The sequence below is a fragment of the Centropristis striata genome, chromosome 23 (assembly GCF_030273125.1).
Source record: "Centropristis striata isolate RG_2023a ecotype Rhode Island chromosome 23, C.striata_1.0, whole genome shotgun sequence".
NCBI lineage: Eukaryota > Metazoa > Chordata > Actinopteri > Perciformes > Serranidae > Centropristis > Centropristis striata.
Genome location: NC_081539.1, coordinates 1,194,028 through 1,220,608, shown reverse-complemented (window position 1 = coordinate 1,220,608; position 26,581 = coordinate 1,194,028). Strand labels below are relative to the sequence as shown.

The following is a 26,581-nucleotide window of genomic DNA, read 5'->3' as shown; positions in this document are numbered from 1 at the left end:
AGAATCCTGTTTCAGTTGGTCGACTTCAGTGAAGCTTTGGTTCAGTTCACACTTTAGTTTTGACAGTTTTCTCCTCCTGTCCAGGTGGAGGTTCAGGTGGAGGAGGTGTGTGAGTGTGGAGGAGTCTCAGTGTGTCTGCAGAGAGAAGGAGAGAGCAGCAGCAGAGCAGTCCACCTCCTCTGATGATACTCTGTCACATCAGAGGAACACAGGGACCATGCTGGACTGGACTCTACTGGAGATCAGGACAACTTCCACCTGATGAGAGAAGAAGACAGACAGCAGAAGAGATAAATCAGAGTTTACAGAGACTCCCTTCATCAGCTGTCAGTCAGTGATGCAGCACATCCAGTTTAACCTCCTGAACCAGAGAATTATACAATTTACAGCCTCATTCCATCATTTACAAAGAAACTAATTATCTATTGACAGAAGATATAAATGTTGCAGTGTCCTGAAAACAAAGTCTTCAGCTTTCTGAATCAGTAAACGACTCGTTTGTTGTCCAAACCTCATCTTTTTACAAAGTATGTTTACAATAAAGTCGTACAAATATAAACTTTGTAAATGTAACAACATCTTGTGATCAAAAGATTCAGGATCATTTTCATCATCATACAGTTGGTATCGCTGAAAACTAAAAATTCCAGCTTTAAAAGACATTAAATGCACTATGATCACATTAACGTTCCATATTTCTGGAGAAATGAAACATATCTGATCTTTAAATATTACAAATGTGTAAATATGGAGTCAGTTATGAAACATGTGGACAGAACAAACAGATGGACGGATATATATGTCATGTTAAAGCCTGAGCAGTGAAACATCAGCTGTAAACTCTGGACTTCAGCAGCTTCTGCTCTGTAGAAAGACCACATGGTTACTAAATGTAATGATGGTTCTATGAAACAAGAGACTTCAGTCAGACTGATCTCAGAGCTGTGACAAAGATGAACTGATCAAGTGTTTAGTGTTGAAATGAGAGAACAAACACTTTGAGATCAGATGTGATGAATGAGGACAGCTGTCTGTACATGGTGTGATGCTGTCAGCTGTAATCCACATTTATTTCCTGGAGACATGAACACAACAACTCAAACACATGATCACAACAAGCTTCTGGCTGATCTGATTGGCTGACTGTTCTCTCTCTGTGTTTCTGTCACCATTCTCCTCTCACAGCTTCACTGAGAAGGTCGGAGGTTTACAGGAAATACTGGATCTTTCTCTGATACTAACTGTGTTCAGTACAATACTGCTGAAACCCTCTACTGACCTCAGAGTCTCCAGTCTGCAGTGTGGACTCTCCTTCAGATCACACAGCAGCTTCATGTCTGAATCCTGCAGCTTGTTGAATCTCAGGTCCAGCTCTCTAAGATGGGAGGAGTTGGACTTCAGAGCTGAGGCCAGAGAAGCACAGCTGATCCCTGACAAACTGCACCAACTCAATCTGAATAAAGAATAAATGATGCAGATAAAAATAGATTTATTATCCAATCAGCTGTGTTCAGGTTTTAATGTGCAGCTCAACATTACTGTGTCATAATCAATGAGCTTTTCTCTAAAATGAGTAGAGTGACTGTAATTGTGTTATTGTGGATCATCATGATGTCAAACTTCTACAGAAATCATCCAAATGTCACCACAACATTCATAAAACTAGTCATGTCACCACAGATTAATAACATGCTGCTGCTCTCAGTCAGGTCTGTCATTAGAGGATCAATACTAGATTGATCCTTTAAACAGCTGTGTGTGTTCTCAAGGATCAATGTTCATCATACAACATTATTTTCGAAAACATATTAAAATGACTTCATCAGTTTAAATCAAACATTATTTCAGAAGATCTTCTGTCAACAGATGTGACCATTAACAACAAATATAAACATTCATTCACTTTAAGAACTAACAGCGGACATTTTCTACACTTTATTTAAAAAGTCTTTAGTGACTGCACATTAAATTAAGTACAAGAAAAAAAAAATGAACCGAATGAAATGTACAACTTCATGAATGTTATGAAATGTTGTTGGTACATAAATTATGTTCCATTGTTGATGAAACATGTTAGTAGGGCTGCGACGATTCCTCGAGTAACTCGATTACAAACAGTGATGGAGGAATTTCCTGTGCCTCGAAGCCTCGTTTAATTAAATTTAAAGCTTACGTTTGGTAGACTTTGGCGGCCCGTCATAGTCTCATGTGCTGCGCTAACGCCACATTTCAACCTACTGACAGTATATCTACACTGTTCATCATATAAAGTTATTTTCGTTGTGTTTCTGCTCAGCAGAGTGTCTGTCACCCGTCAGTCAGTCAAACCCCGCCCACCTCTCCGTCCTATAAATGATGTCCAGTCAGGGGGCGGGGCCACCGCTAAAAGACTTCCACATAGGATGCTCTCATGTATCCTCGCTTATGGCTCCTCCGATATGCTTCCTCTCTCCTCATTCCTCTATCCTCTCTCCTCATTCCTCTCTCCTCCAAGCACAAATAAGAGCTTTGGGATGGTCGTAAAGATGGCGCACATAAGAGAACTTCCGGTTCAAGCGAGGACAGAGGATAGAGGATAGAGGACAGAGGACAGAGGATAGAGGACAGAGGATAGAGGATAGAGGATAGAGGAGACATAAAATAAGGGACATGGTATGTGTGCGTCTCTGTGCGTGCTGAACTAAATCCTATCAACCTGTCCGGGCCGTCAGAGGTCCAAACACACTGTTGCATTATGCCATTCGTTAGCTGCAAGCTAACATTAGCTTACAATTAAAGTTGTTTTAATCACAAAAAGTTACTATTTCTTCCTGACGCTAAACAATGCAGCTTTCAAAATAAGAGCACAGAATCCACCACAGAATTTACAAGAAGACTGTCAAAATAAGATGTCTTAAATAAAACATACAAGAACCTTTATTCTTCTTTATAATAATTAATTAGAATATGCAATGATTAAGATCAGTGTATATGATGGAATAGTGGCATTAGAATGTATGAGAGGCATCAAATTTGGGCTTTTATGAAAAAAACGTCTCCAGGGGGGCATTGAGTGTGAAAAATGTGTAACCCTGTTAAGAATTCTTACTCATAACATAAATAATGAATAATTTATGGTTTAAAAAGGTTCATATTTGGTTAAAACTGTTATTAAAAGTGTGTTAAAATGTAAAAAGGAATAATTTATGAAGGTTAAAATAGTTTGATAAAAGAGTAAGGTGCAATAAATAAGATTAAAATGATACAAAGTGACATGGTTAAACAATTAATTTATTTTTAAGAAATTCATGGGGAGATAGGAAGTACTGATTGAGAAGAACTGTGATCCAGGTAATTTGTTTGGTTAAAGTGTAATTGACAGGTTGAGACAGGAAGTGTGAGCATGTGTGTTTTTGGGGAAAACTCGACAGAGAAAAAAGGAGAGAAGACGACGACGTGACGAGGCACAAGGGACACGCATGGCCGCGAGTGTGAAAGTATACAGATAAAAGTTAAGTGAGTAGTTTTCAGTGTCTAAAAGACTGTCTTCTCGACACTCGGAACATGGACATTGAAGCTACTGCTGTTTAGTGTACAGCTCGAGAAGTTTCAGCTCGAGCTTCTGTCGAAGCTGCACTGTTTTTAGCTTAGCCCAGCTACTAAGCTAACTCGTAGTGTGTTGTTAGCATTCGCTATCAAAGCGAACGGACTGAGCCGTGAGGATCTAAACCAGCTTCCGGTATTGGCTGTGCCTTGTGGTCTCAGCGGGGGAGCATAAGGATTCGGATCGGCCGCTGCCAGTGTGTGTGACTCGTTGTCGGTGTTCATCGTCCCGGGCTGCCAGGCCGGCTCCATCGCCTGCTCACCGGCCTGTCTTCATTCTATCAGTAGTGTCGCCTTCCGGACTCGGACCGGATCGGCCGTTCTTTGGATCGGAGGTAACACTTTTCCTCTACTGTCCCCTGATCGTTGGGAGTAAAGTTGGATTTCCTTGCACTCAAAAGTCACCATATCAGGCCTGCAACAGGGTTTGTTTTGTTTTTGCTGGCTGTGTGTATGTGTGCGTGTGAGTGTGGGCCCACTGAGATGTGTTTGAGTTTATTACTGAAAGTAACTAAAATCTATGTATTTGGGGTTTGTTGTAATTTGAGTAACTTGAAGGTATTTTTGAAACTTAAAGGAGTAGCCTACATATATTTTTTGGGGAACTTAAAAGTGTTCTATTTCACCGAAAAGGGTATTTTTCATTTCATGATCTAGCATAAGTGGTGTGATAACAAGAAGACAACAAAGAATTTACTTTAAACATATTTTCAGTAAAAGTGTATTGATGTTTTGTTTGAATGCATTTAATCATTGAAGTAAATCATTGATTTGTTTATTTTTCTAAAGAGTCTTGTGATATTTCCTTTGCATGTTTTAGGAGAAAGACACTCAGATAAAAAACATTTTATTTACAGCCCTATGGTTAAAAGATGAATTCATCTAGGTGTATCAGTTGATTGTTTATTAAAAAACGAAATCCAAATCACTATTAAAAAATTACTTATAAATCAGGGTTAAAATACAATTAACGAACCCAAAAGTCTGCCCTTAGTAAAAGGTCTTTTGAGGGGAGTGCTACAAATGTTATATGAGGTGATAGCTCACATTTATCAGGTCTCTCTTGAGAATGAAACCCTTTGTCTCAATGAGATTACCTGTATAAATGAAAGGTTAAATATAAAAACATTTAGCTCTCAAAGTGGATAACATTGATGCATTTTACTTAAAAAATTACTAAATTTTATCCCAAGGGGGGGCATGCCCCCTAGATGGTTATTTTTTTGTATTACTTGCTTATCCTCAAGAGTTAAGAGGGGTTTTTTTTGTATTTGGCAACTGTTGAGATTTGCAATTAACATTACATTTTAGATTTATGATTGATTGATTGATTGATTGATTGATTGATTGATTTTTATTTTGTTGAACGTTTTTTATTCATCTATACAGACTAAAAATATATGTTCTATATATTTTTCAGTATTTTGTATCACATTTATATTCATCGCAAATGTACCCTGAAATATGGTGATATTCTTTTAGGGCCATATCGCCCAGCCCTAGCATGTAGATATGATCAACTTCCTTCACTGCAACCAAGTGCTTCTAAAGGCACACAAGTCAAGAGAGACTGTAAAGGGGGTGTAAGACTCTTGTTCCAAGTCCCGGTCCACAGCCAAGCATTTCTGTTCAAACCTATTGGATCTGATTCTGAATGTGAGCTTACACAATTTAAAGGCAGTGTTGAAGAATCTCTATTTTTAAATATTTATTTTTGATACTTTGAAACAATTTTATTTATCTTTATTTAATTTTGTGTCTCAGGAAATGTTAAGTTTGAAGTAATTTTATTTATTTTTATTGGAAATTTTGACTGAAACAGTTTACTCCTTTACATAATATAATAAATGTAGATTTTTCTTGAAGAACAAACTGGTTGTTATTATTAAATTATCTTTCTTGTTTTCAGTTGTTTATTTATAATTGGACTTTAATCAAGCGAAAGTATGTTTTATCCGATTACTCGATTAATCGATAGAATATTATATAATAAGTTTAGAACATGGAGAATCCTGAAAACAGCTGAACTCATCATGATGGAGGTTAAAACAAGTTGTGTGAGAACACTGACATCAGATCAGACATGATGTAATGAAGAGGTGTCACACAGAGCTGGGATATATCAAACCAAACTGGGAGCACTCCACAGTTAAAGTGTTCCTTTTCTATGTGTTGTATCAGATATTTAAACAGATGAAACGAACCATCAAATGTTCTGCTCTCCACCGTTTGTGTGTTCCCTCGTAATGCGCTGCTCTAACCGCATTTCTTCATCACATTTCACCTTCATATTACTTCTAACGTCAAACTATTAGAACAAAAACATTCTCTTACATTCAGACTAACTTGCTGTATTTCATCTGATATAGTTTTCATCATTCAAGACAAAATATACATCACCTACTTTGTATAGTAGCTAGATACGAAAGTTTCCAAACATGACAAATATGTCAGAATGAACTTTGGGAAAATGGAAACAAAACATATTTAAAATATTTCTTTTACGAATAGTGGAGTCGTACAATCAAAGTATCTTCAGTTTAAACTATTCAGTCAGACAGTCAGTCAGTTTTGTTGTTGTTGTCTGACAGTTGAAAGAGATAATCTGATACATTTATTAAATTTATGTAATTTCTATGTTCATGATGTGAAATATAATATTTAAATCTTCTCCTGTGTTGTTACTGTTGTTGTTCAGTGAATATGTTCTGCTAATCATCATCTTTTATTTTCATATTTATCTACAACCTTTTATACTAGTTGTGCTTTAATGATATTGTACATGTTCTGTTATTCTCTGTTTCCTGTCCAGGGACTAGAGATGGAAATGAGCTTGTCGCTGACTCTCGTACAGCTAAGGAGCTGTGCATTGTCCCTGTCAAAGAAACAAATAAATACAATAAAAATCAAGTGTTTCAGAGGTTCAGAGTGAATGATCCAGTGGAGGATTTTTCTTCTTATATTCAGGTTTTAAATGTGCAGCTCAACACTGCTCTGCCACAGTCAATGGACTAAACCAGTGAAGAAGAAAACAGACTTTAGCATTCAGATCCTCAGTGTGGATCAGTATAATATCGGCCTTATGTCAACACAATTTTCACATCAAATTCATCTCAGCAAACGAGGAAAACATAGTGTCTGACCTCAGAGTCTCCAGTCTGCAGTTTGGACTCTGCAGAAGATCACACAGCAGCTTCACTCCTGAATCCTGCAGGTTGTTGGAGCTCAGGTCCAGCTCTCTCAGATGGGAGGGGTTGGACTTCAGAGCTGAGGCCACGACTTCACAGTCAGTCTCAGAGAGGTGACAGCAAGAAAGTCTATAATTACAGATAATGTAACATTTTAAATATAACCAGTTCTAACACTTTAATCTGATCTCTTTTCATCTCACATTTACTTCATTTATTGACTCCTGTTGCATTTATAGTAGAATGACTTCTAAAGATTGTAATATTATCATTTGTTGACGATTGAAGGGGCTGAAGTTCATATTTTGGAGCTAAAAATGGGACCAGTGAACTGAAGCTCTGGAGCTCTGCTTCACTGGCAGAATGAACCTGGAGGTCCCAGCAGCTGACTGTGTGATGAGCTGCTGTCTGAGTACATCAGCTGCTAAATACACAGACACAACACATGTTGAGCTTCATTAAATACACACACATTCACTATCATTAGCATGTGGTTTATTTTAGGAGCCCATCTATGAGTGATGATCTCCCCTCGCTGTATCACAGATGCTCTGCAGTCACAGAGAGAGAGAGAGACGTTCTCTGCTAATAAAGGAACGTTAGAGGATGTGGACATGGAGCCATATGATAATGTGATTTCCATATTATATTAGTTTACAAAGGGCCTAACAGAGCCACTAGTGTGTGACAGAGCATGTGTTGAGGGACCTTCTGCCATGGTGCAGGTCTCTGATCCGGCTGGTTAACAGCCAGACCTGAGGCAACAAAAAGCTCTTTTTCCTGCCTCCACCTGGAGATCACCACGTCCACCTCGCTGCAGTAGCAGCATGTTGATTTGTTGTTCTTTCATTAATCAGCGGGCATGCTGGTGATTTATAATCATTTGCATGTCATCTGCGTATTGATCTGTGGGAGGAGCCGGGGCGTGGCTGGTGGCTCGTGCATGTGGATCAGTTCCATCTGATTGTGAAGTATCAAGGAAAGGTGCAGAACCTGGCGTAAGCACAGTGTGATACATGTGGAGGTGAGTTTGCGTACATACTTTTCTACTTCTGGGAGTACGCCATCTTTCAGGATGAAAGCTACGCACTCTTTGATACATGAGGCCCCTGAACTCACCAAGTTGTTGCCAAATGTTTTGTTCCACAGAACCGTCTGAGAAGCCATCATTGGAAACTGTTTGGAAAAAGGCAGACGCTTTCAAAAATATCTATCAGGTGGTTGGATGAACTATGTGTCTATCAGCGTCTATCACAGGCTGCTGAAGCCAGATGGTAGAAAAGAGCTAAAACATGTCTTCCATGGGGAAAAGCCTTCAGTCTTCTTCGATCTTCCTTTAATGAAGAAATACTCTCAGTTTGAAAACAACTGATATTATTGCAGCTCCTTCGGCCGCCTCTTTCTGTTTCATTGTTTTATACAACAACAAGAAAGATTTGACCTGAGCCACATTATTGTTTTCAACTAACTGCTGTCGTCACACACATCTAAAGCGTCGCCGTAGCAACCAGTAGCTCCTCACAGGACACTGACTGGTCCAAACCACTGGTGGTTCAGACCCAAACACATGACCTGAAGCCTGACCACATGGATTTTTGTGATGTGAGTCCAAGTGCAAGAGAACGGAGCGACAAACTGGGTTCTAGATCTGTGCTCAGGAAAACTCAGAAAAAAACAAAGGAACCAAACTAAATCTGAAACTTCAATTATGATTTAAATTCAGATATACAGTGTGTGTGAGCACAACACAGGAACTGACCTCAGAGTCTCCAGTCTGCAGTCTGGACTCTCCAGTCCAGCACACAGACGCTTCACTCCTGAATCCTTCAGGTTGTTGTCACTCAGGTCCAGCTCTCTCAGATTGGAGGGGTTGGACTTCAGAGCTGAGGCCACAACTTCACAGCCAGTCTCAGAGAGTCGACAGTCAATAAGTCTGTGATTACAGATAATATAACATTTTAAATATAACCAGTTCTAACACTTTAATCTGATCTCTTTTCATCTCACATTTAATTCATTTAATGACTCCTGTTGCATTTAGAGTAGAATGACTTCTAAAGATTGTAATATTATCATTTGTTGACTGATTGAAGGGGCTGAAGTTCATGTTTTGGAGCTAAAAATGTGACCAGTGAACTGAAGCTCTGGAGCTCTGGTTCACTGGCAGAATGAACCTGGAGGTCCCAGCAGCTGACTGTGTGATGAGCTGCTGTCTGAGTACATCAGCTGCTAAATACACAGACACAACACATGTTGAGCTTCATTAAATACACACACATTCACTATTATTAGCATGTGGTTTATTTTAGGAGCCCATCTATGAGTGATGATCTCCCCTCGCTGTATCACAGATGCTCTGCAGTCACAGAGAGAGAGAGAGAGAGACGTTCTCTGCTAATAAAGGAACGTTAGAGGACGTGGACATGGAGCCATATGACAATGTGATTTCCATATTATATTAGTTTACAAAGGGACTAACAGAACCACTAGTGTGTGACAGAGCATGCTCAATGTAACGTTACTACAGAGCTGAATCTGGCAACATAAAGCAGATCAGTAGAGGTGGAGGGGCTCAGAGGATGTTGGCTTTGTTTACTGGAAAGTTCACCTCTTCTTTGACTTTGTCTCAAAGAAAACTCAAACTGGACAATATGGAAACATTTTGGACAAAAGGTGAGCCTCGCTCTCTTCTCTTTCATCCTCTTGTTTTCTTATTGTTCTTCTTCTGTGTATTCTGGGTTGAAAAGCAGCTTAGAGGTAAATTAGCGCCACCATCTGGACTGGAGTGGCTTCTCTCTAATTCAAACAGCTGCTGTACCTGCTGCTAAACGTGTCCAAAGGTTTAAAAAGCCCAATAATGTTACTATTCATGTCACCACAGATTAATAACATGCTGCTGCTCTCAGTCAGGTCTGTCATTAGAGGATCAATACTAGATTGATCCTTTAAACAGCTGTGTGTGTTCTGAAGGATCAATGTTCATCATACAACATTATTTTAGAAAACATATTAAAATGACTTCATCAGTTTAAATCAAACATTAGTTCAGAGGTCCAAACACACTGTTGCATTATGCCGTTCGTTAGCCACGAGCTAACATTAGCTAACAGTTAAAGTTGTTTTAATCACAAAAAGTTACTATTACTTCCTGTCGCGAAACAATGAAGCTTTCAAAATAAGAGCACAGAATCCACCATAGAATTTACAAGAAGACTGTCAAAATAAGATGCCTTAAATAAAACATACAAGAAACTTTATTCTCCTTTACAATAATTAATTAGAATATGCAATGATAAGATCAGTGTATATGATGGAATAGTGGCATTAGATTGTCTGAGAGGCACGAAATTTGGGCTTTTATGAAAAAAATGTCTCCAGGGGGGCATTGAGTGTGAAAAATGTTATATGAGGTGATAGCTCACATTTATCAGGTCTCTCTTGAGAATGAAACCCTGTGTCTCAATGAGATTACCTGTATAAATAAAAGGTTAATTAAAAAAACATTTAGCTCTCAAAGTGGACGAGATTGATGCATTTTACTTAAAAACTTTTGTTTTACTAAATTTTATCCCGGGGGGGGGGGGGGGCATGCCCCCTAGATGGTTATTTTTTTTATTATTTGCTTATCCTCAAGAGTCAAGAGTATTTTTTTTGTATTTGGCAACTGTTGAGATTTGCAATTAACACTACATTTAAGATTTATGATTGATTGATTTTTATTTTGTTGAACGTTTTTTATTCATCTATACAGACTAAAAAATCTTATTTTCTATATATTTTTCAGTATTTTGTAATATCGTTAACAATTTTCGTTATCACAAAAATACCCTGAAATATGGTGATATTCTTTTAGGGCCATATCGCCCAGCCCTAGCATGTAGATATGCTCAACTTCCTTCACTGCAACCAAGTGCTTCTAAAGGCACACAAGTCAAGAGAGACTGTAAAGGGGGTGTAAGACTCTTGTTCCAAGTCCCGGTCCACAGCCAAGCATTTCTGTTCAAACCTATTGGTTCTGATTCTGAATGTGAGATTACACAATTTAAAGGCAGTGTTGAAGAATCTCTATTTTATATATTTATTTTTGATACTTTGAAACAATTTTATTTATTTTTATTTCATTTTGTGTCTCAGGAAATGTTAAGTTTGAAGTCATTTTAATTATTTTTATTGGAAATTTTGACTGAAACAGTTCACTCCTTTGCATAATATGTATAATAAATGTCAATTTTTCTTAAAAAGGGAACAAACTGGTTGTTATTATTAAATGATCTTTCTTGTTTTCTGGTGTTTATTTATAATTGGGCTTCAATGAAGCAAAAGTATGTTTTATCCGATTACTCGATTAATCGATAGAATATTAAATTATAAGTTTAGAAAATGGAAACTCCTGAAAACAGCTGAACTCAACATGATGGAAGTTAAAACAAGTTGTGTGAGAACACTGACATCAGATCAGACATGTTGGATTCAAAATGAACTGTTTCCCCTGATTCACAACAATCATGTCATATTATAAAAAAGCTAAGAAAGATGTTTTCTTTGGAGTCTAAAATGTTCAAAATGAAATAAATAAGACTATCTACAATAAATAATAAGTCAGGTAAATTCAGCCACTTCTGATTGTGTCATTTCAAAGCCCAGATTGAGGCTATTCTCATCAACACACAGCTGAGTGAGTGTGAGCTCTGCTTCATCCTCAGTCCTCTTTAGAACTGGATCAGATGTTCAGAGTAAAGTGAGATACATGTGCTCTTCATCTGAAATGTAATCTAGTAGCTCCCTGAACAAACATACCTGCAGCTCATTATTTATGCTCCTGACAGATAGAGACTTTCTCAAAGTTTTCACAGTGTTTGTTCCTTTTGATGACTGACTATATTTAGAGAGAAACCAGCTGTTCAGGTAACCTGACGCTGCCAGATGTTTTGTTCCACAGAACCGTCTGAGAAGCCGTCATTGGAAACTGTTTGGAAAAAGGCAGACGCTTTCAAAAATATCTGTCAGGTGATTGGATGAGCTATGTGTCTATCAGCGTCTATCACAGGTGAAGCTGAAGCCAGTTGGGAGAAGAGCTAAAACATGTCTTCCATGGGGAAAAGTCTTCTTTGATCTTCCTTTAATGAAGAAATACTCTCAGTTTGAATACAACTGATATTATTGCAGCTCCTTCGCTCGCCTCTTTCTCTGTTTCATTGTTTTATACAACAACAAGAAAGATTTGACCTGAGCCACATTATTGTTTTCAACAAACTGCTGTCGTCACACACATCTAAAGCATCACCGTAGCAACCAGTAGCTCCTCACAGGACACTGACTGGTCCAAACCACTGGTGGTTCAGACCCAAACACATGACCTGAGGCCTGACCACATGGATTTTTGTGATGTGATTCCAAGTGCAAGAGAACGGAGCGACGAACTGGGTTCTAGATCTGTGCTCAGGTAAACTCAGACAACAAAGGAACCAAACTAAATATGAAACTTCAATTATGATTTAAATTCAGCAGATATACACTGTGTGTGAGCACAACACAGGAACTGACCTCAGAGTCTGCAGTCTGTAGTTTAGACTCTCCAGTCCAGCACACAGCCGCTTCACTCCTGAATCATACAGGTCGTTGAAGCTCAGGTCCAGCTTTCTCAGATGGGAGGGGTTGGACTTCAGAGCTGAGACCACGACTTCACAGCCAGTCTCAGAGAGTCCACAGCCAGAAAGTCTGCAATTACAGATAATAAAACATTTTAAATATAACCAGTTCTAACATTTTAATCTGATCTCTTTTCATCTCACATTTAATTCATTTAGTGACTCCTGTTGCATTTATAGTAGAATCACTTCTAAAGATTGTAATATTATCATTTGTTGACTGATTGGAATGGGCTGAAGTTCATGTTTTGGAGCTAAAAATGGGACCAATGAACTGAAGCTCTGGAGCTCTGGTTCACTGGCAGAATGAACCTGGAGGTCCCAGCAGCTGACTGTGTGATGAGCTGCTGTCTGAGTACATCAGCTGCTAAATAAACAGACACAACACATGTTGAGCTTCATTAAATACACACACATTCACTATTATTGGCATGCCGTTCCGTTGGTCCACAGAAGCTGAGAAGGTGTTCCAAGACCTCAAGCACCGATTTACTACGGCTCCCATTCTCACCCTACCAGACCCACAGTGCCAATTCGTGGTGGAGGTCGATGTGTCAAACGAAGGAGTGGGGGCAGTATTATCTCAGCGGTCGGAGCGCGACGGCAAGATGCATCCCTGCGCCTTCCTGTCAAGACGGTTGTCAAGAGCAGAACGCAACTATAATGTCGGCAATCGAGAACTACTGGCGGTAAAACTGGCTTTGGATGAGTGGAGACATTGGCTGGAGGGGGCCGAACATCCATTCATTGTCTGGACAGATCACAAAAATTTGGAATTTATTAGAAAGGCTAAGAGGCTTTACTCTCGCCAGGCCAGGTGGGCGCTTAAGGCATGTAAGCCAGGTTAAACCAATGAAGGAAAGTACCATGGTCCCGGCCACCACGCCCCCACCACCACCTGAGGTCATTGATGGAGGTCCAGTCTACAAGGTCAAGCGGCTACTGGCAGTACACAACCGGGGCCGGGGCAGACAGTACTTGGTCGACTGGGAAGGTTACGGACCCGAGGAGCGGCAATTGGTGCCGTCCCGACACATCATGGACCCTAGCCTCATGACTGACTTCCACCGGGACCACCCTGGTCCGTCAGGAGTCGGCCCTAGGGGGGGGGGGGGGTACTGTCACACCGCGGTGAGGGATGTCTTGTCTTGGGTTTTTTGTCTTGTGAATTTACGGTTTTATTTTGAAAAGTAACTTCTGGTTTTATTTTGAAAAGTAACTTCCCTCTCGTTTCAGGTCACTTGCCCTTCCTCCTATGTCATGGTCTGGCATCTTCCCTGATTCCTGATAGTTTCCACCTGATTTCCCCTCCCCCGTGTACATAGTCTTTGACTTCCCCTGTCCTTGTTGCCAGAGTATTTCGACGTCCTGTCGTATGCGTCCAGCCAGAATCCACCATAGAATTTACAAGAAGACTGTCAAAATAAGATGCCTTAAATAAAACATACAAGAAACTTTATTCTCCTTTACAATAATTAATTAGAATATGCAATGATAAGATCAGTGTATATGATGGAATAGTGGCATTAGATTGTCTGAGAGGCACGAAATTTGGGCTTTTATGAAAAAAATGTCTCCAGGGGGGCATTGAGTGTGAAAAATGTTATATGAGGTGATAGCTCACATTTATCAGGTCTCTCTTGAGAATGAAACCCTGTGTCTCAATGAGATTACCTGTATAAATAAAAGGTTAATTAAAAAAACATTTAGCTCTCAAAGTGGACGAGATTGATGCATTTTACTTAAAAACATTTTTTTTACTAAATTTTATCTCGGGGGGGGGGCTATATGATTACTTTTTTTATTATTTGCTTATCCTCAAGAGTCAAGAGTATTTTTTTTGTATTTGGCAACTGTTGAGATTTGCAATTAACATTACATTTTAGATTTATGATTGATTGATTTTTATTTTGTTGAACGTTTTTTATTCATCTATACCGACTAAAAAATCGTATTTTCTATATATTTATCAGTATTTTGTAATATCGTTAAGAATTGTCGGTATCGCAAAAATACCCTGAAATATGGTGATATTCTTTTAGGGCCATATCGCCCAGCCATAGCATGTAGATATGCTCAACTTCCTTCACTGCAACCAAGTGCTTCTAAAGGCACACAAGTCAAGAGAGACTGTAAAGGGGGTGTAAGACTCTTGTTCCAAGTCCCGGTCCACAGCCAAGCATTTCTGTTCAAACCTATTGGTTCTGATTCTGAATGTGAGCTTACACAATTTAAAGGCAGTGTTGAAGAATCTCTGTTTTTATATATTTATTTTTGATACTTTGAAACAATTTTATTTATTTTTATTTCATTTTGTGTCTCAGGAAATGTTAAGTTTGAAGTAATTTTATTTATTTTTATTGGAAATTTTGACTGAAACAGTTCACTCCTTTGCATAATATGTATAATAAATGTCAATTTTTCTTAAAAAGGGAATAAACTGGTTGTTATTATTAAATGATCTTTCTTGTTTTCTGGTGTTTATTTATAATTGGGCTTCAATGAAGCAAAAGTATGTTTTATCCAATTACTCGATTAATCGATAGAATATTATATAATAAGCTTAGAAAATGGAAACTCCTGAAAACACCTGAACTCACCATTATGGAGGTTAAAACAAGTTGTGTGAGAACACTGACATCAGATCAGACATCTTGGATTCAAAATGAACTGTTTCCCCTAATTCACAACAATCATGTCATATTATAAAAAACACTGAGACAGATGTTTTCTTTGGAGTCTAAAATGGCCAAAATGAAATAAATAGGACTTTCTATAATAAATAATAAGTCAGGTAAATTCAGCCACTTCTGACTGTGTCATTTCAAAGCCCAGATTGAGGCTATTCTCATCAACACACAGCTGAGTGAGTGTGAGCTCTGCTTCATCCTCAGTCCTCTTTAGAACTGGATCAGATGTTCAGAGTAAAGTGAGATACATGTTCTCTTCATCTGAAATGTAATCTAGTAGCTCCCTGAACAAACATACCTGCAGCTCATTATTTGTGCTCCTGACAGATAGAGACTTTCTCAAAGTTTTCACAGTGTTTGTTCCTTTTGATGACTGACTATATTTAGAGAGAAACCAGCTGTTCAGGTAACCTGACGCTGCCAGATGTTTTGTTCCACAGAACCGTCTGAGAAGCCGTCATTGGAAACTGTTTGGAAAGAGGAAGACGCTTTCAAAAATATCTGTCAGGTGATTAGATGAACTATGTGTCTATCAGCGTCTATCACAGGCTGCTGAAGCCAGTTGGGAGAAGAGCTAAAACATGTCTTCCATGGGGAAAAGCCTTCAGTCTTCTTTGATCTTCCTTTAATGAAGAAATACTCTCAGTTTGAATACAACTGATATTATTGCAGCTCCTTCGCTCGCCTCTTTCTCTGTTTCATTGTTTTATACAGCAACAAGAAAGATGTGACCTGAGCCACATTATTGTTTTCAACAAACTGCTGTCATCACACACATCTAAAGCGTTGCCGTAGCAACCAGTAGCTCCTCACAGGACACTGATTGGTCCAAACCACTGGTGGTTCAGACCCAAACACATGACCTGAAGCCTGACCTCATGGATTTTTGTGATGTGAGTCCAAGTGCAAGAGAACGGAGCGACAAACTGGGTTCTAGATCTGTGCTCAGGCAAACTTAGAAAACAAAGGAACCAAAATACATCTGAAACTTCAATTATGATTTAAATTCAGCAGATATACACTGTGTGTGAGCACAACACAGGAACTGACCTCAGAGTCTCCAGTCTGCAGTTTGGACTCTCCAGTCCAGCACACAGACGCTTCACTCCTGAATCCTTCAGGATGTTGAAGCTCAGGTCCAGCTCTCTCAGATGGGAGGGGTTGGACTTCAGAGCTGAGGCCACGACTTCACAGCCAGTCTCAGAGAATCTACAGCCAGAAAGTCTGTGATCACAGATAATATAACATTTTAAATATAACCAGTTCTAACATTTTAATCTGATCTCTTTTCATCTGAAACTTCAATTATGATTTAAATTCAGCAGATATACACTGTGTGTGAGCACAACACAGGAACTGACCTCAGAGTCTCCAGTCTGCAGTTTGGACTCTCCAGTCCAGCACACAGCCGCTTCACTCCTGAATCCTTCAGGTTGTTTCCACCTAGGTTCAGCTCTCTCAGATGGGAGGGGTTGGACTTCAGAAATGAGGCCACGACTTCACAGTGAGTCTCAGAGAGTCCACAGTTAGAAAATCTGTGATTACAGATAATGTAACATTTTAAATATAACCAGTTCTAACACTTTAATCTGATCTATTTTCATCTCACATTAATTCATTTCATGACTCCTGTTGCATTTATAGTAGAATGCCTTTTAAAGATTGTAATATTATCATTTGTTGACTGATTGAAGGGGCTGAAGTTCATGTTTTGGAGCTAAAAATGTGACCAGTGAACTGAAGCTCTGGAGCTCCGGTTCACTGGCAGAATGAACCTGGAGGTCCCAGCAGCTGACTGTGTGATGAGCTGCTGTCTGAGTACATCAGCTGCTAAATACACAGACACAACACATGTTGAGCTTCATTAAATACACACACATTCACTATTATTAGCATGTGGTTTATTTTAGGAGCCCATCTATGAGTGATGATCTCCACTCGCTGTATCACAGATGCTCTGCAGTCACAGAGAGAGAGAGAGACGTTCTCTGCTAATAAAGGAACGTGAGAGGACGTGGACATGGAGCCATATGACAATGTGATGTCCATATTATATTAGTTTACAAAGGGACTAACAGAGCCACTAGTGTGTGACAGAGCGTGCTCAAAGTAACGTTACTACAGAGCTGAAGCCGGCAACATAAAGCAGATCAGTAGAGGTGGAGGGGCTCAGAGGATGTTGGCTTTGTTTACTGGAAAGTTCACCTCTTCTTTGACTTTGTCTCAAAGAAAACTCAAACTGGACAATATGGAAACATTTTGGACAAAAGGTGAGCCTCTTCTCTTTCATCCTCTTGTTTTCTTATTGTTCTTCTTCTGTGAATTGTGGGTTGAAAAGCAGCTTAGAGGTAAATTAGCGCCCCCATCTGGACTGGAGTGGCTTCTCTCTAATTCAAACAGCTGCTGCACCTGCTGCTAAAAGTGTCTAAAGGTTATAAAGCCCAATAATGTATATGAAGAACAAGGTGAAAAGAGAGGGATGTTGAGGGACGATGAGGGACTTGTGCCTTCCAAACGTCTCCAATAACCTCAGAGCGTTGAAAAGTCCACATTTATTTAAAGCAGACAGACGCAATCGTTTCCAAGATTCACAACATGTTTTATCTGAGGAAATATTCTTCTTCAGTTTATTGTTGCTGGCGTTTAGCCTTTCAAAAACAACATTTTCACTGTTGTGGAAAAAGTGTTTGCTCTGCCGTTTGCTGCACTAAGGGAGGCAGCACCTGGACTATCAATGCAGTCTAACAGCACCACATTACATTTAATTACACTTAGATGCTTCTCTAAAACATCTACAACTTATTGCATCCAGTGATAATAGCCCATGTAAAACATGACTAACATCAGGGGGGACCAGATTCATAGAGAAAACAATGATCAGACTTTAAAAATGCTCCTTATTCATTCATTGTTGGGAACTAAATGTAAAGTTGGAGCTTTTATTGAAGAGAACTGGAGATGTTTTGTTCTTTCAGATGGAGGATGGCTTCCCTCCACATCCTCCCAAAACAAGCAAGAATTATAGATTCTGTAGAAACTGGAAACATTCCTTCATATTAAATAGTTCACAAACTGCTGAGAAGAAATATGATAGAAATAATTGATTGAAGCCACGTTGAGAACAATAAAACTCCAGTGACATAATTTCCAGTAGAAGACAAATATTACATGTCTGTGTGTCTATACAAAGAATAATAAATAGAGAGGTTATAGAAACATGATGCAGACACTGTATACGATGTTAAACAGGCTGTGTGTTGTGATTCAATGATGAGCGTGGAAACATTTCCAGCACACACTCTCTAGTTTTCTGGGCTGGATTTGTATGAAGCCTCCATCACTCAGATAGGACAGATAGGAGATGATGACGTTGGCAGTGGAACATGGAGAATGTTTTCAATACGCAGGTTTAATGGTAGTTGAAGAAAACTTTGATAGTGTGCAGCTTTTATACTGTGCATGTGTGTAAAGTGTGTATCTTTACTCTAACACTGATGCTTCAGCTTTACATTGCTGTATAATGTTGATGATCACATCTAGACTTACTCAGCTTTCCTGCAGTTCCTCACAGCTGGAATCAGTCTCCATCGTCCCTCCTTTGATGTGTTGTAGTTCCACAGGTTCAACTCATCCAGAACCTCCTCTGACATCTGCAGCATGTAGGCCAGAGCTGAGCAGTGGATCTCAGAGAGTTCCTTCTCTGATCTGTTCTCCGACTTCAGGAACTCTTGGATCTCCTGATGGACTGAGAGGTCGTTCATCTCCGTCAGACAGTGGAAGATGTTGATGCTTCTGTCAGGAGAGATCTTCTTAGTCCTCATCTTCTTCAGGTTGTTGATGGCTCTCTGGATGACTTCTGGACTGTTGTCTGTCTGACCCAGCAGGCCTCCTAACAGTCTCTGGTTGGACTCCAGAGAGAGGCCATGAAGGAAGCGGACAAACAGGTCCAGGTGGCCATTTTTACTGTCAAGGGATTTCTCCATGGCTCTGCTCAGGAATTCATCCAGAGATGGGTAACTGATTCCCAAAAAATTAAAAAGGTTCTTGAACCAAGATGTGTTTGACTTTGTGTGTTTGTTTTCATTGTACAAGTATTTCCCCAGAAAAGCCCTCAGTACCTTTTTGTTCCTGGTGGTGTAACAGTGGAACATGTAGACTGCAGCCAGAAACTCCTGAACGCTCAGATGAACGAAGCAGTAGACTGTTTTCTGGAAGATCACACTCTCTCTTTTGAAGATCTCTGTACAAACTCCTGAGTACACCGAGGCCTCTGTGACATGGAGACCACAGCGCTCCAGGTCTTCTTGGTAGAACATGATGTTTCCTTCCTGCAGCTGTTCAAACGCCAGCCTACCCAGCTTCAGAAGAACTTCTCCGTCAGCCTCCGTCAGCTCCTGTGGACTCGTCTCATGTCCCTCATCATACTTCTGTTTCTTCTTCTTGGTCTGAATCAGCAGGAAGTGTGAGTACAGGTCAGTCAGGGTCTTGGGCAGCTCTCCTCTCTGCTCTGTAGTCAACATGTGGTCCAGAACTGTAGCAGTGATCCAGCAGAAGACTGGGATCAGACACATGATGTGGAGGCTCCTGGATGTCTGGATGTGTGAGATGATTGTGCTGGAGCGCTCTTCATCACTGACCCTCCTCCTGAAGTACTCCTCCTTCTGGGCGTCAGTGAAGCCTCGTACTTCTGTCACCCTGTCGACACACGCAGGAGGGATCAGATTGGCCGCCGCGGGTCGGGAAGTTATCCAGACGAGAGCCGAGGGAAGCAAATTCCCCTCGATGAGGTTTGTCAGCAGCACGTTGACTGATGACTTCTGTGTGACATCAGACACAACCTCCTTGTTGTTGAAATCCAGAGAAAGTCTGCTTTCATCCAGGCCGTCAAAGATGAACAGAAGTTTAGAGACGGCGAGCTTCTCTGCTGGGACCTTCTGTAATGTTGGATGGAAAACATGGAGCAGCTCCAGAAGACTGTACTGCTCATCTCTGATCAAGTTCAGCTCCCTGAACGAAAGCAGAACCACCACACTGACATCTTGGTTCTCCAAACCCTCTGCCCAGTCCACACTGAACTTCTGCACCGTGAAGGTTTTTCCAACGCCAGCAACGCCGTTCGTCAGAATCACTCTGATGCGTCCCTGTTGGTCAGGTAAGGCTTTAAAGATGTCCTGGCACCTGATTGGAGCGTCGTGGACGGTCTTCTTCTTGGAAGCTGTCTCCAGCTGCCTCACCTCATGTTGGGTATCAACCTCTTCACTCTGTCCCTCTGTGATGTAGAGCTCAGTGTAGATCCTGTTGAGGAGGGTTCCACTTCCTGTTGCATCACTTCCTTCAGTCACAAGTTCACATCTCCTCCTCAGACTGATCTTATATTCATCTAAAACCTCCTGCAGACCACCACACTTGGGATCAGAGTCGTGTCCTGATGAAGCAGACTGGCCACCTGAGGATCCTGGTTCATCACTGGAGTTCAGAGGAGAGTTGGTTACATTTTAGTTGGTCAATACGTTTCAGTAGAAATTTAATATTCAGGCACAAAGTAAACCTGACAAATTACAGAGGTAAGTGAAAATTAGTCAAAGAAACTTGTTGGTAGCAGTTCTCTTACTTTGTGTCTGAGGGTCCAGGTTCAGGACTGAACCTTAGAGGCCAATCTTTGGACCGGTCACTCTTCATAGACTGACAGCCAGAAACTACAGACTCTGCTCTTCGTCTGCACTGAAATCTGCAAACACAAAATAAGTTTCAGTCCTATCACATGAATCATTGATGAATTCTCTTTTTTTAGCTCTAAAGACACAAACTGCTGTTCCTGCAGATAATAAGGAGGTTTAATAGTTTGTATTAGTGCTCTTAGATTGGATTACAGGTTTTCTAGGTGACTAACAGCTGTCACTGATATAAAGAGGAAGATGGAACAAATGATTTATCTTTGTGTCACAACAAAAACACTGAAATGAATCATAGAAATGAGTCAGTATCAGTTCTTACTTTGTGTCTGAGGGTCCAGGTTCATTACCGAAGAACAGAGGAAAACCTTTGGAGCAGTCACTCTTCAAAGACAGACAGCCGGATACTACAGACTCTGCTCCGTCCTCCTCTTCCTCCACACAACCACTCATCTTCTGATCTGAAGTCAGTCTGAGAGGGAAAACAGCAACACTGACTGTTAACTCGGAACATTAAAGGAGAACAAGTTTGTTCAAGAGTCACGCCCAAAACTTAGAGAAGAGGAAGTCACACACACACACACATACACACAGTGTGTGTGTGCACTGAGTGTTGGACGTGCTGACGTGCTAAGGTGAGCGTATTGTGTCACTTCCGGTGTTTCTGTGTGTGCTCGTAGTGTAGTGCTGTGCTTGTTTGCTGCTCTTGCTAAATACAGTTAACTCTGTTAAACGCTACACACTATAACGGATACCTGTCCGCTTCATTTATACATACGCTAGTTTTACTTAAGCACCCGTATCTATCTGCTCCTTGTAGCGACTTGTCGCTAATCTTATCTGTCTGATACTACTCAGTTGTGTTAGCTACCTAGCCTAGCTGCTAACCATGTCTTCTCCCCCTCACTCTCCTGCTCTCTCTTGCCCGGTGTGTCAAATGTTTAGTTACTGCTTAGCCTCCTTTAATGATAATGGTACTTGTAATAAGTGTAGTGCTTTAGCTGTGTTGGAGGCGAGGCTTAGTGAACTAGAAGTGCGGCTCCGCACCATGGAAACTAATTCGGTAAAGTTAACTGCAGCAGTTAGCCAGTCGCCCTTAGCTGGTGCGAGCCGACATAGTGCAGCTAGCCGTTCCCCGACACCTCCCGAGCGGCCGGACGGCTGGGTGAATGTCCGAAGGGGGAATAGTCAGAAGCCGAGGCCCACGATGGTTAACCACCAACCGCTTCACGTCTCCAACAGATTCTCCCCACTCAGTAACACACCTACTGAGAAGCCAACTCTGATCAGTGGCGACTCCATTCTTCGGAACGTGAAGTTAGCGAAACCAGGCACCATAGTTAAGTGCATCCCGGGGGCCAGAGCGGGCGACATTGAATCCTTTTTGAAACTGCTGGCTAAGGATAAACGTAAATACAGTAAAGTGGTTATTCACGTCGGCAGTAATGACACCCGGTTACGTCAATCGGAGGTCACAAAAATTAATGTGGAATCGGTGTGTGCATATTCCAAAACAATGTCGGACTCCGTAGTTTTCTCTGGTCCCCTGCCAAATTTGACCAGCGATGATATGTGTAGCCGCATTTCATCGCTCCAGCGCTGGTTGTCGAGGTGGTGTCCAGCAAACAACGTGGGCTTCGTTAATCATTGGCAAACTTTCTGGAGGAGACCTGGTCTTATTAGGAGAGATGGTGTTCATCCCACTTTGGATGGAGCCGCTCTCATATCTAGCAACCTGACCAAGTTTATTAGCGGTCCAAACCCGTGACAAATCAGAGTTGAGACCAGGAGGCAGAGTCGCAGTGTAAAACACTTCTCTGCCTTTCCCTTTGAGCAGTCATCCACCCAAAATCCCATAGAGACTGTGTCTGTCCCCCGTCCTCCCAAAGTTAAGTTATTTAAACCAGGTTCTAACAGAAGAGGAGTTACCCAAAATAACCTAATAAAAATTGAAACTTCAACTGCAAATAAACAAAAACCCAAAATAATTAAATGTGGACTCTTAAACATTAGATCCTTATCATCTAAAGCTTTATTAGTAAATGAGTTAATATCAGATTGCAATATTGACTTACTTTGTCTAACTGAAACCTGGCTGCGTGATGAAGAATATGTCAGCCTAAATGAATCTACTCCTCCTAGTCATATTAATACTCATATCCCTCGTGGCACAGGCCGAGGAGGAGGAGTTGCAGCGATATATGAGTCAAACCTTCTAATTACCCCAAAACCTAAATTAAACTATAACTCATTTGAAAGCCTTGTTCTCAGTCTTTCACACCCAACCTGGAAAAACCAACAGCCAATCCTATTTGTCATAGTTTACCAGCCTCCCGGTCCATATTCAGAATTTTTATCACAATTCTCTGAGTTTTTATCAAGCCTAGTACTAATTACAGATAAGGTAATTATTGTAGGTGATTTTAATATTCATGTTGACGTTGATAATGATAGCCTTAGTACTGCTTTTATCTCCTTACTAGAATTGATTGGCTTTAATCAGAAAGTTCATGAAGCCACTCACTATTTTAACCACACCCTCGACCTTGTGTTGACGTATGGGATTGAAATTGAACATTTAATAGTTTTCCCACAAAATCCTGTGTTATCAGACCATTATTTAAAAACTTTTGAAGTCCTGCTATTGGACTACTCGCTAATAAGCAAGAGTTTCTACACTAGATGTCTATCTGATAGTGCTGGAGCTAAGTTCAAGGAAGTGATTCCACCTGTCTTTAACTCTTTGTCGTGCTCCAACATAATAGAGGACTATGTTAACTTCAGTCCCTCCCTAATTGATAACTTTGTCGACAGTACTGCAGATTCACTGCGAACAACGCTAGATTTTATTGCCCCACTAAAAAAGAAAATAATAAAACAGAAAAAGTTAACTCCATGGTACAATTCTCAAACCCGTGAACTGAAGCAAATTTCACGAAAGCTCGAAAGGAAATGGCGTTCAACTAAGCTGGATGAATTTCTTTTAACCTGGCAGGACAGTCTTAAAACATATAAGAAAATCCTCCGTAAAGCCAGATCAGCCTATTATTCGTCATTAATTGAGAAAAATAAGAACAACCCAAGATTCCTTTTCAGCACTGTAGCCAGGCTGACAGAGAGTCACAGCTCTATTGAACCATGTATTCCTATTGCACTCACTAGTAATGCTTTTATGAGCTTTTTCAATGAGAAAATTATAACTATTAGAAATAAAATTCACTACCTCCTGCCATTAACTGGTACTGAGGCATCCTTAAACCCTGGAGCCTTAGAAACGGGTACAAACCCTGATAAATATTTAGATCGCTTCGCTCCCATCACTTTCCAACAACTAACCTCAATGATTTCCTCATCGAAACCGTCAACCTGTCTCCTAGACCCCATACCAACAAGGCTGCTTAAAGAGGTTCTACCTTTAACGGGTACTTCTTTCTTAGATGCAATCAACTTGTCATTATTAACAGGCTACGTGCCACAATCCTTTAAAGTAGCTGTAATTAAACCTCTTCTGAAAAAGGTTAATTTAGATCCTGGCGTTTTAGCAAACTATAGACCAATATCTAACCTCCCCTTCCTCTCTAAGATCCTGGAGAAAGCAGTCGCAAATCAACTTTGTGATTTTCTTCAACACAATAGTCTATATGAGGACTTCCAGTCAGGATTTAGAACTCATCATAGCACAGAAACAGCATTGGTAAAAATTACAAATGACCTTTTAATTTCTTCTGATAATGGACTTGTCTCAGTCCTTGTCTTACTAGATCTGAGTGCTGCATTTGATACAATTGACCATCGTATCCTATTACAGAGACTGGAACATGTAATTGGCATTAGAGGAACGGCACTGGGCTGGTTTAAATCGTACTTATTAGACCGTTTCCAGTTTGTTCATGTGAATAATGAATCCTCCGTGCGCACTGATGTTAACCACGGTGTTCCACAGGGTTCTGTGCTTGGACCAATTTTATTCACCCTTTATATGCTCCCTCTAGGTAATATAATTAGAAAACATTCAATTAACTTTCATTGTTATGCTGATGACACTCAGTTATATATATCAATCAAGCCAGGTGAAACTGATCAGCTAGCCAAACTAAATGCATGCCTTAAAGACATAAAAACCTGGATGGTCCACAACTTCCTAATGTTAAACTCAGAAAAAACAGAAGTGATTGTACTGGGACCCGAACACCTCCGAAACTCATTATCTAAAGACTTAATTAGCATCGATGGCATTACCCTGGCCTCAGATACCACCATAAGGAATCTCGGAGTTATCTTTGATCAGGATCTGTCATTTAACTCCCATATAAAACAAACTTCAAGGACTGCATTTTTTCACCTACATAATATTACAAAAAATTAGACACATCCTGTCTCAAAAGGATGCAGAACAATTAGTTCATGCTTTTGTTACTTCAAGGTTAGATTACTGTAATTCCTTACTGTCAGGCTGCTCCAATAAATCCCTTAAAACTCTTCAGTTAGTCCAAAATGCTGCGGCTCGTGTTCTAACAAGAACCAAGAAAAGAGATCATATTTCTCTTGTTCTAGCTTCGCTGCACTGGCTCCCTGTAAAATCCAGAATTGAGTTCAAAATCCTTCTTCTTACTTACAAAGCTCTAAATGGTCAGGCACCATCATATCTTAAAGACCTCATAATGCCATATTACCCTTCTAGAGCACTACGTTCCCAAAATTCTATGTTACTTGTGGTTCCTAAAGTCCTTAAAACTAGATTGGGAGCCAGAGCCTTCAGTTATCAAGCTCCTCTCTTGTGGAATCATCTCCCAGTCTCAGTTCGGGAGGCAGACACCCTCTCTTTATTCAAGAGTAAACTTAAAACTTTCCTCTTTGACAAAGCCTATAGTTAGGGCTGGCCGAGGCCTTGGACCAGGTCCTAGTTATGCCGCTATAGGCCCAATGTGTCGGGGGACACGATACACCGGGGCCCTCTTTCTCTCTGTCCCAATAATACATGACACAAGCTTTTATTTTCCCAGAATACTCGCACTTTTCTCTGCTCTCTCTTCACAGGGTGTGGAGCTGTGGTCCTGCTCGGCATCACTCCTGCTGGTCTCACTGCTGTGGATCTGGTTCGGCCCCAGATGGGAATGTTCCTCTCCTGGTCCACTCACCATCACTACTGGCCAATGGTGGCGCATCATCACCTGCTGCTGTTTTCCCTGGCCGATGTGAGGGTCTAAGGACAGAGGGTGTCGTACCATGTACAGTCTGTGAAGCCCTTTGACGCAAATCTGTGATTTGGGCTATATAAATAAAATTGATTTGATTTAAAAGCAGTCAGCCCTCCTCTTCCTCTGAGCCTGGTCTTGTTCTCTTTGTTTACAGCAGCTCTGCTGTGTATTATTCATCATTCATCCATCATGAGTTTGTGTGCTGATTAAAACTCACCACCTGAGCTTCAACTTGTCCTCCTCCCTGTTCTCTTCTCTTCTCTTCTCTTCTCTTCTCTTCTCTTCTCTTCTCTTCTCTTCTCTTCTGGTGCTCAACATGGAGTCTGAGCTGACTGTTCACTGCTCCTCCCCTCTCCATTTACTGGAAATCAGCTGTTTATCAGAGAGAGAGAGAGAGAGAGAGTGTGAGAGAGAGAGAGAGTGTGTGTGTGTGTGTGTGTGTGTGTGTGTGAGATCAGATGGTCTTTTTTCCAGCTTTCCTCTCTAAATAAATGGGAATGTCGTCATTCAGTATTTTCTTCAACATTCCCAGATGGGAAATGTTAAACTATTGAAGCCACATAAACAGGATTGGAGGATATCTGAACACACATAACAGGACTA

At 40.5% G+C, this 26,581-nt stretch overlaps 1 protein-coding gene across 2 annotated transcripts; it reads right to left on the bottom strand.

The window, feature by feature from the left end:
* LOC131961990 (NACHT, LRR and PYD domains-containing protein 12-like) lies at window positions 1-26,322 on the bottom strand. Of its 2 annotated transcripts, XM_059326933.1 has the most exons (11): window positions 26,196-26,322; window positions 21,103-21,252; window positions 20,720-20,836; window positions 18,655-20,574; window positions 16,470-16,643; window positions 16,159-16,332; window positions 12,315-12,488; window positions 8,530-8,703; window positions 6,726-6,899; window positions 1,280-1,453; window positions 1-258 (listed from the first exon to the last, which is right to left on the bottom strand). In XM_059326933.1, the coding sequence occupies exons 2-11, from the start codon at window positions 21,231-21,233 to the stop codon at window positions 243-245; spliced, it is 3,228 nt and encodes a 1,075-aa protein (XP_059182916.1). In that variant the 5' UTR covers window positions 21,234-21,252; window positions 26,196-26,322; the 3' UTR covers window positions 1-242. The 2 variants fall into 2 exon arrangements, with proteins under 2 accessions (XP_059182916.1, XP_059182915.1); XM_059326932.1 differs by lacking the exon at window positions 1-258 and having other exon boundaries at window positions 1,061-1,453.
* Window positions 26,323-26,581: the final 259 nt, after the last annotated feature.

Excerpts from the sequence above, each read along its gene's own strand:
- LOC131961990 (XM_059326932.1), bottom strand. The coding sequence starts at position 21,233 with ATGAGTGGTTGTGTGGAGGAAGAGGAGGACGGAGCAGAGTCTGTAGTA. Across the intron at positions 20,575-20,719 it reads CCTGGACCCTCAGACACAAA|TGATGAACCAGGATCCTCAG; the intron begins GTAAGAGAACTG and ends TCTGAACTCCAG. Across the intron at positions 16,644-18,654 it reads AGGAACTGCAGGAAAGCTGA|ATTTTCTAACTGTGGACTCT; the intron begins GTAAGTCTAGAT and ends CTGTAATCACAG.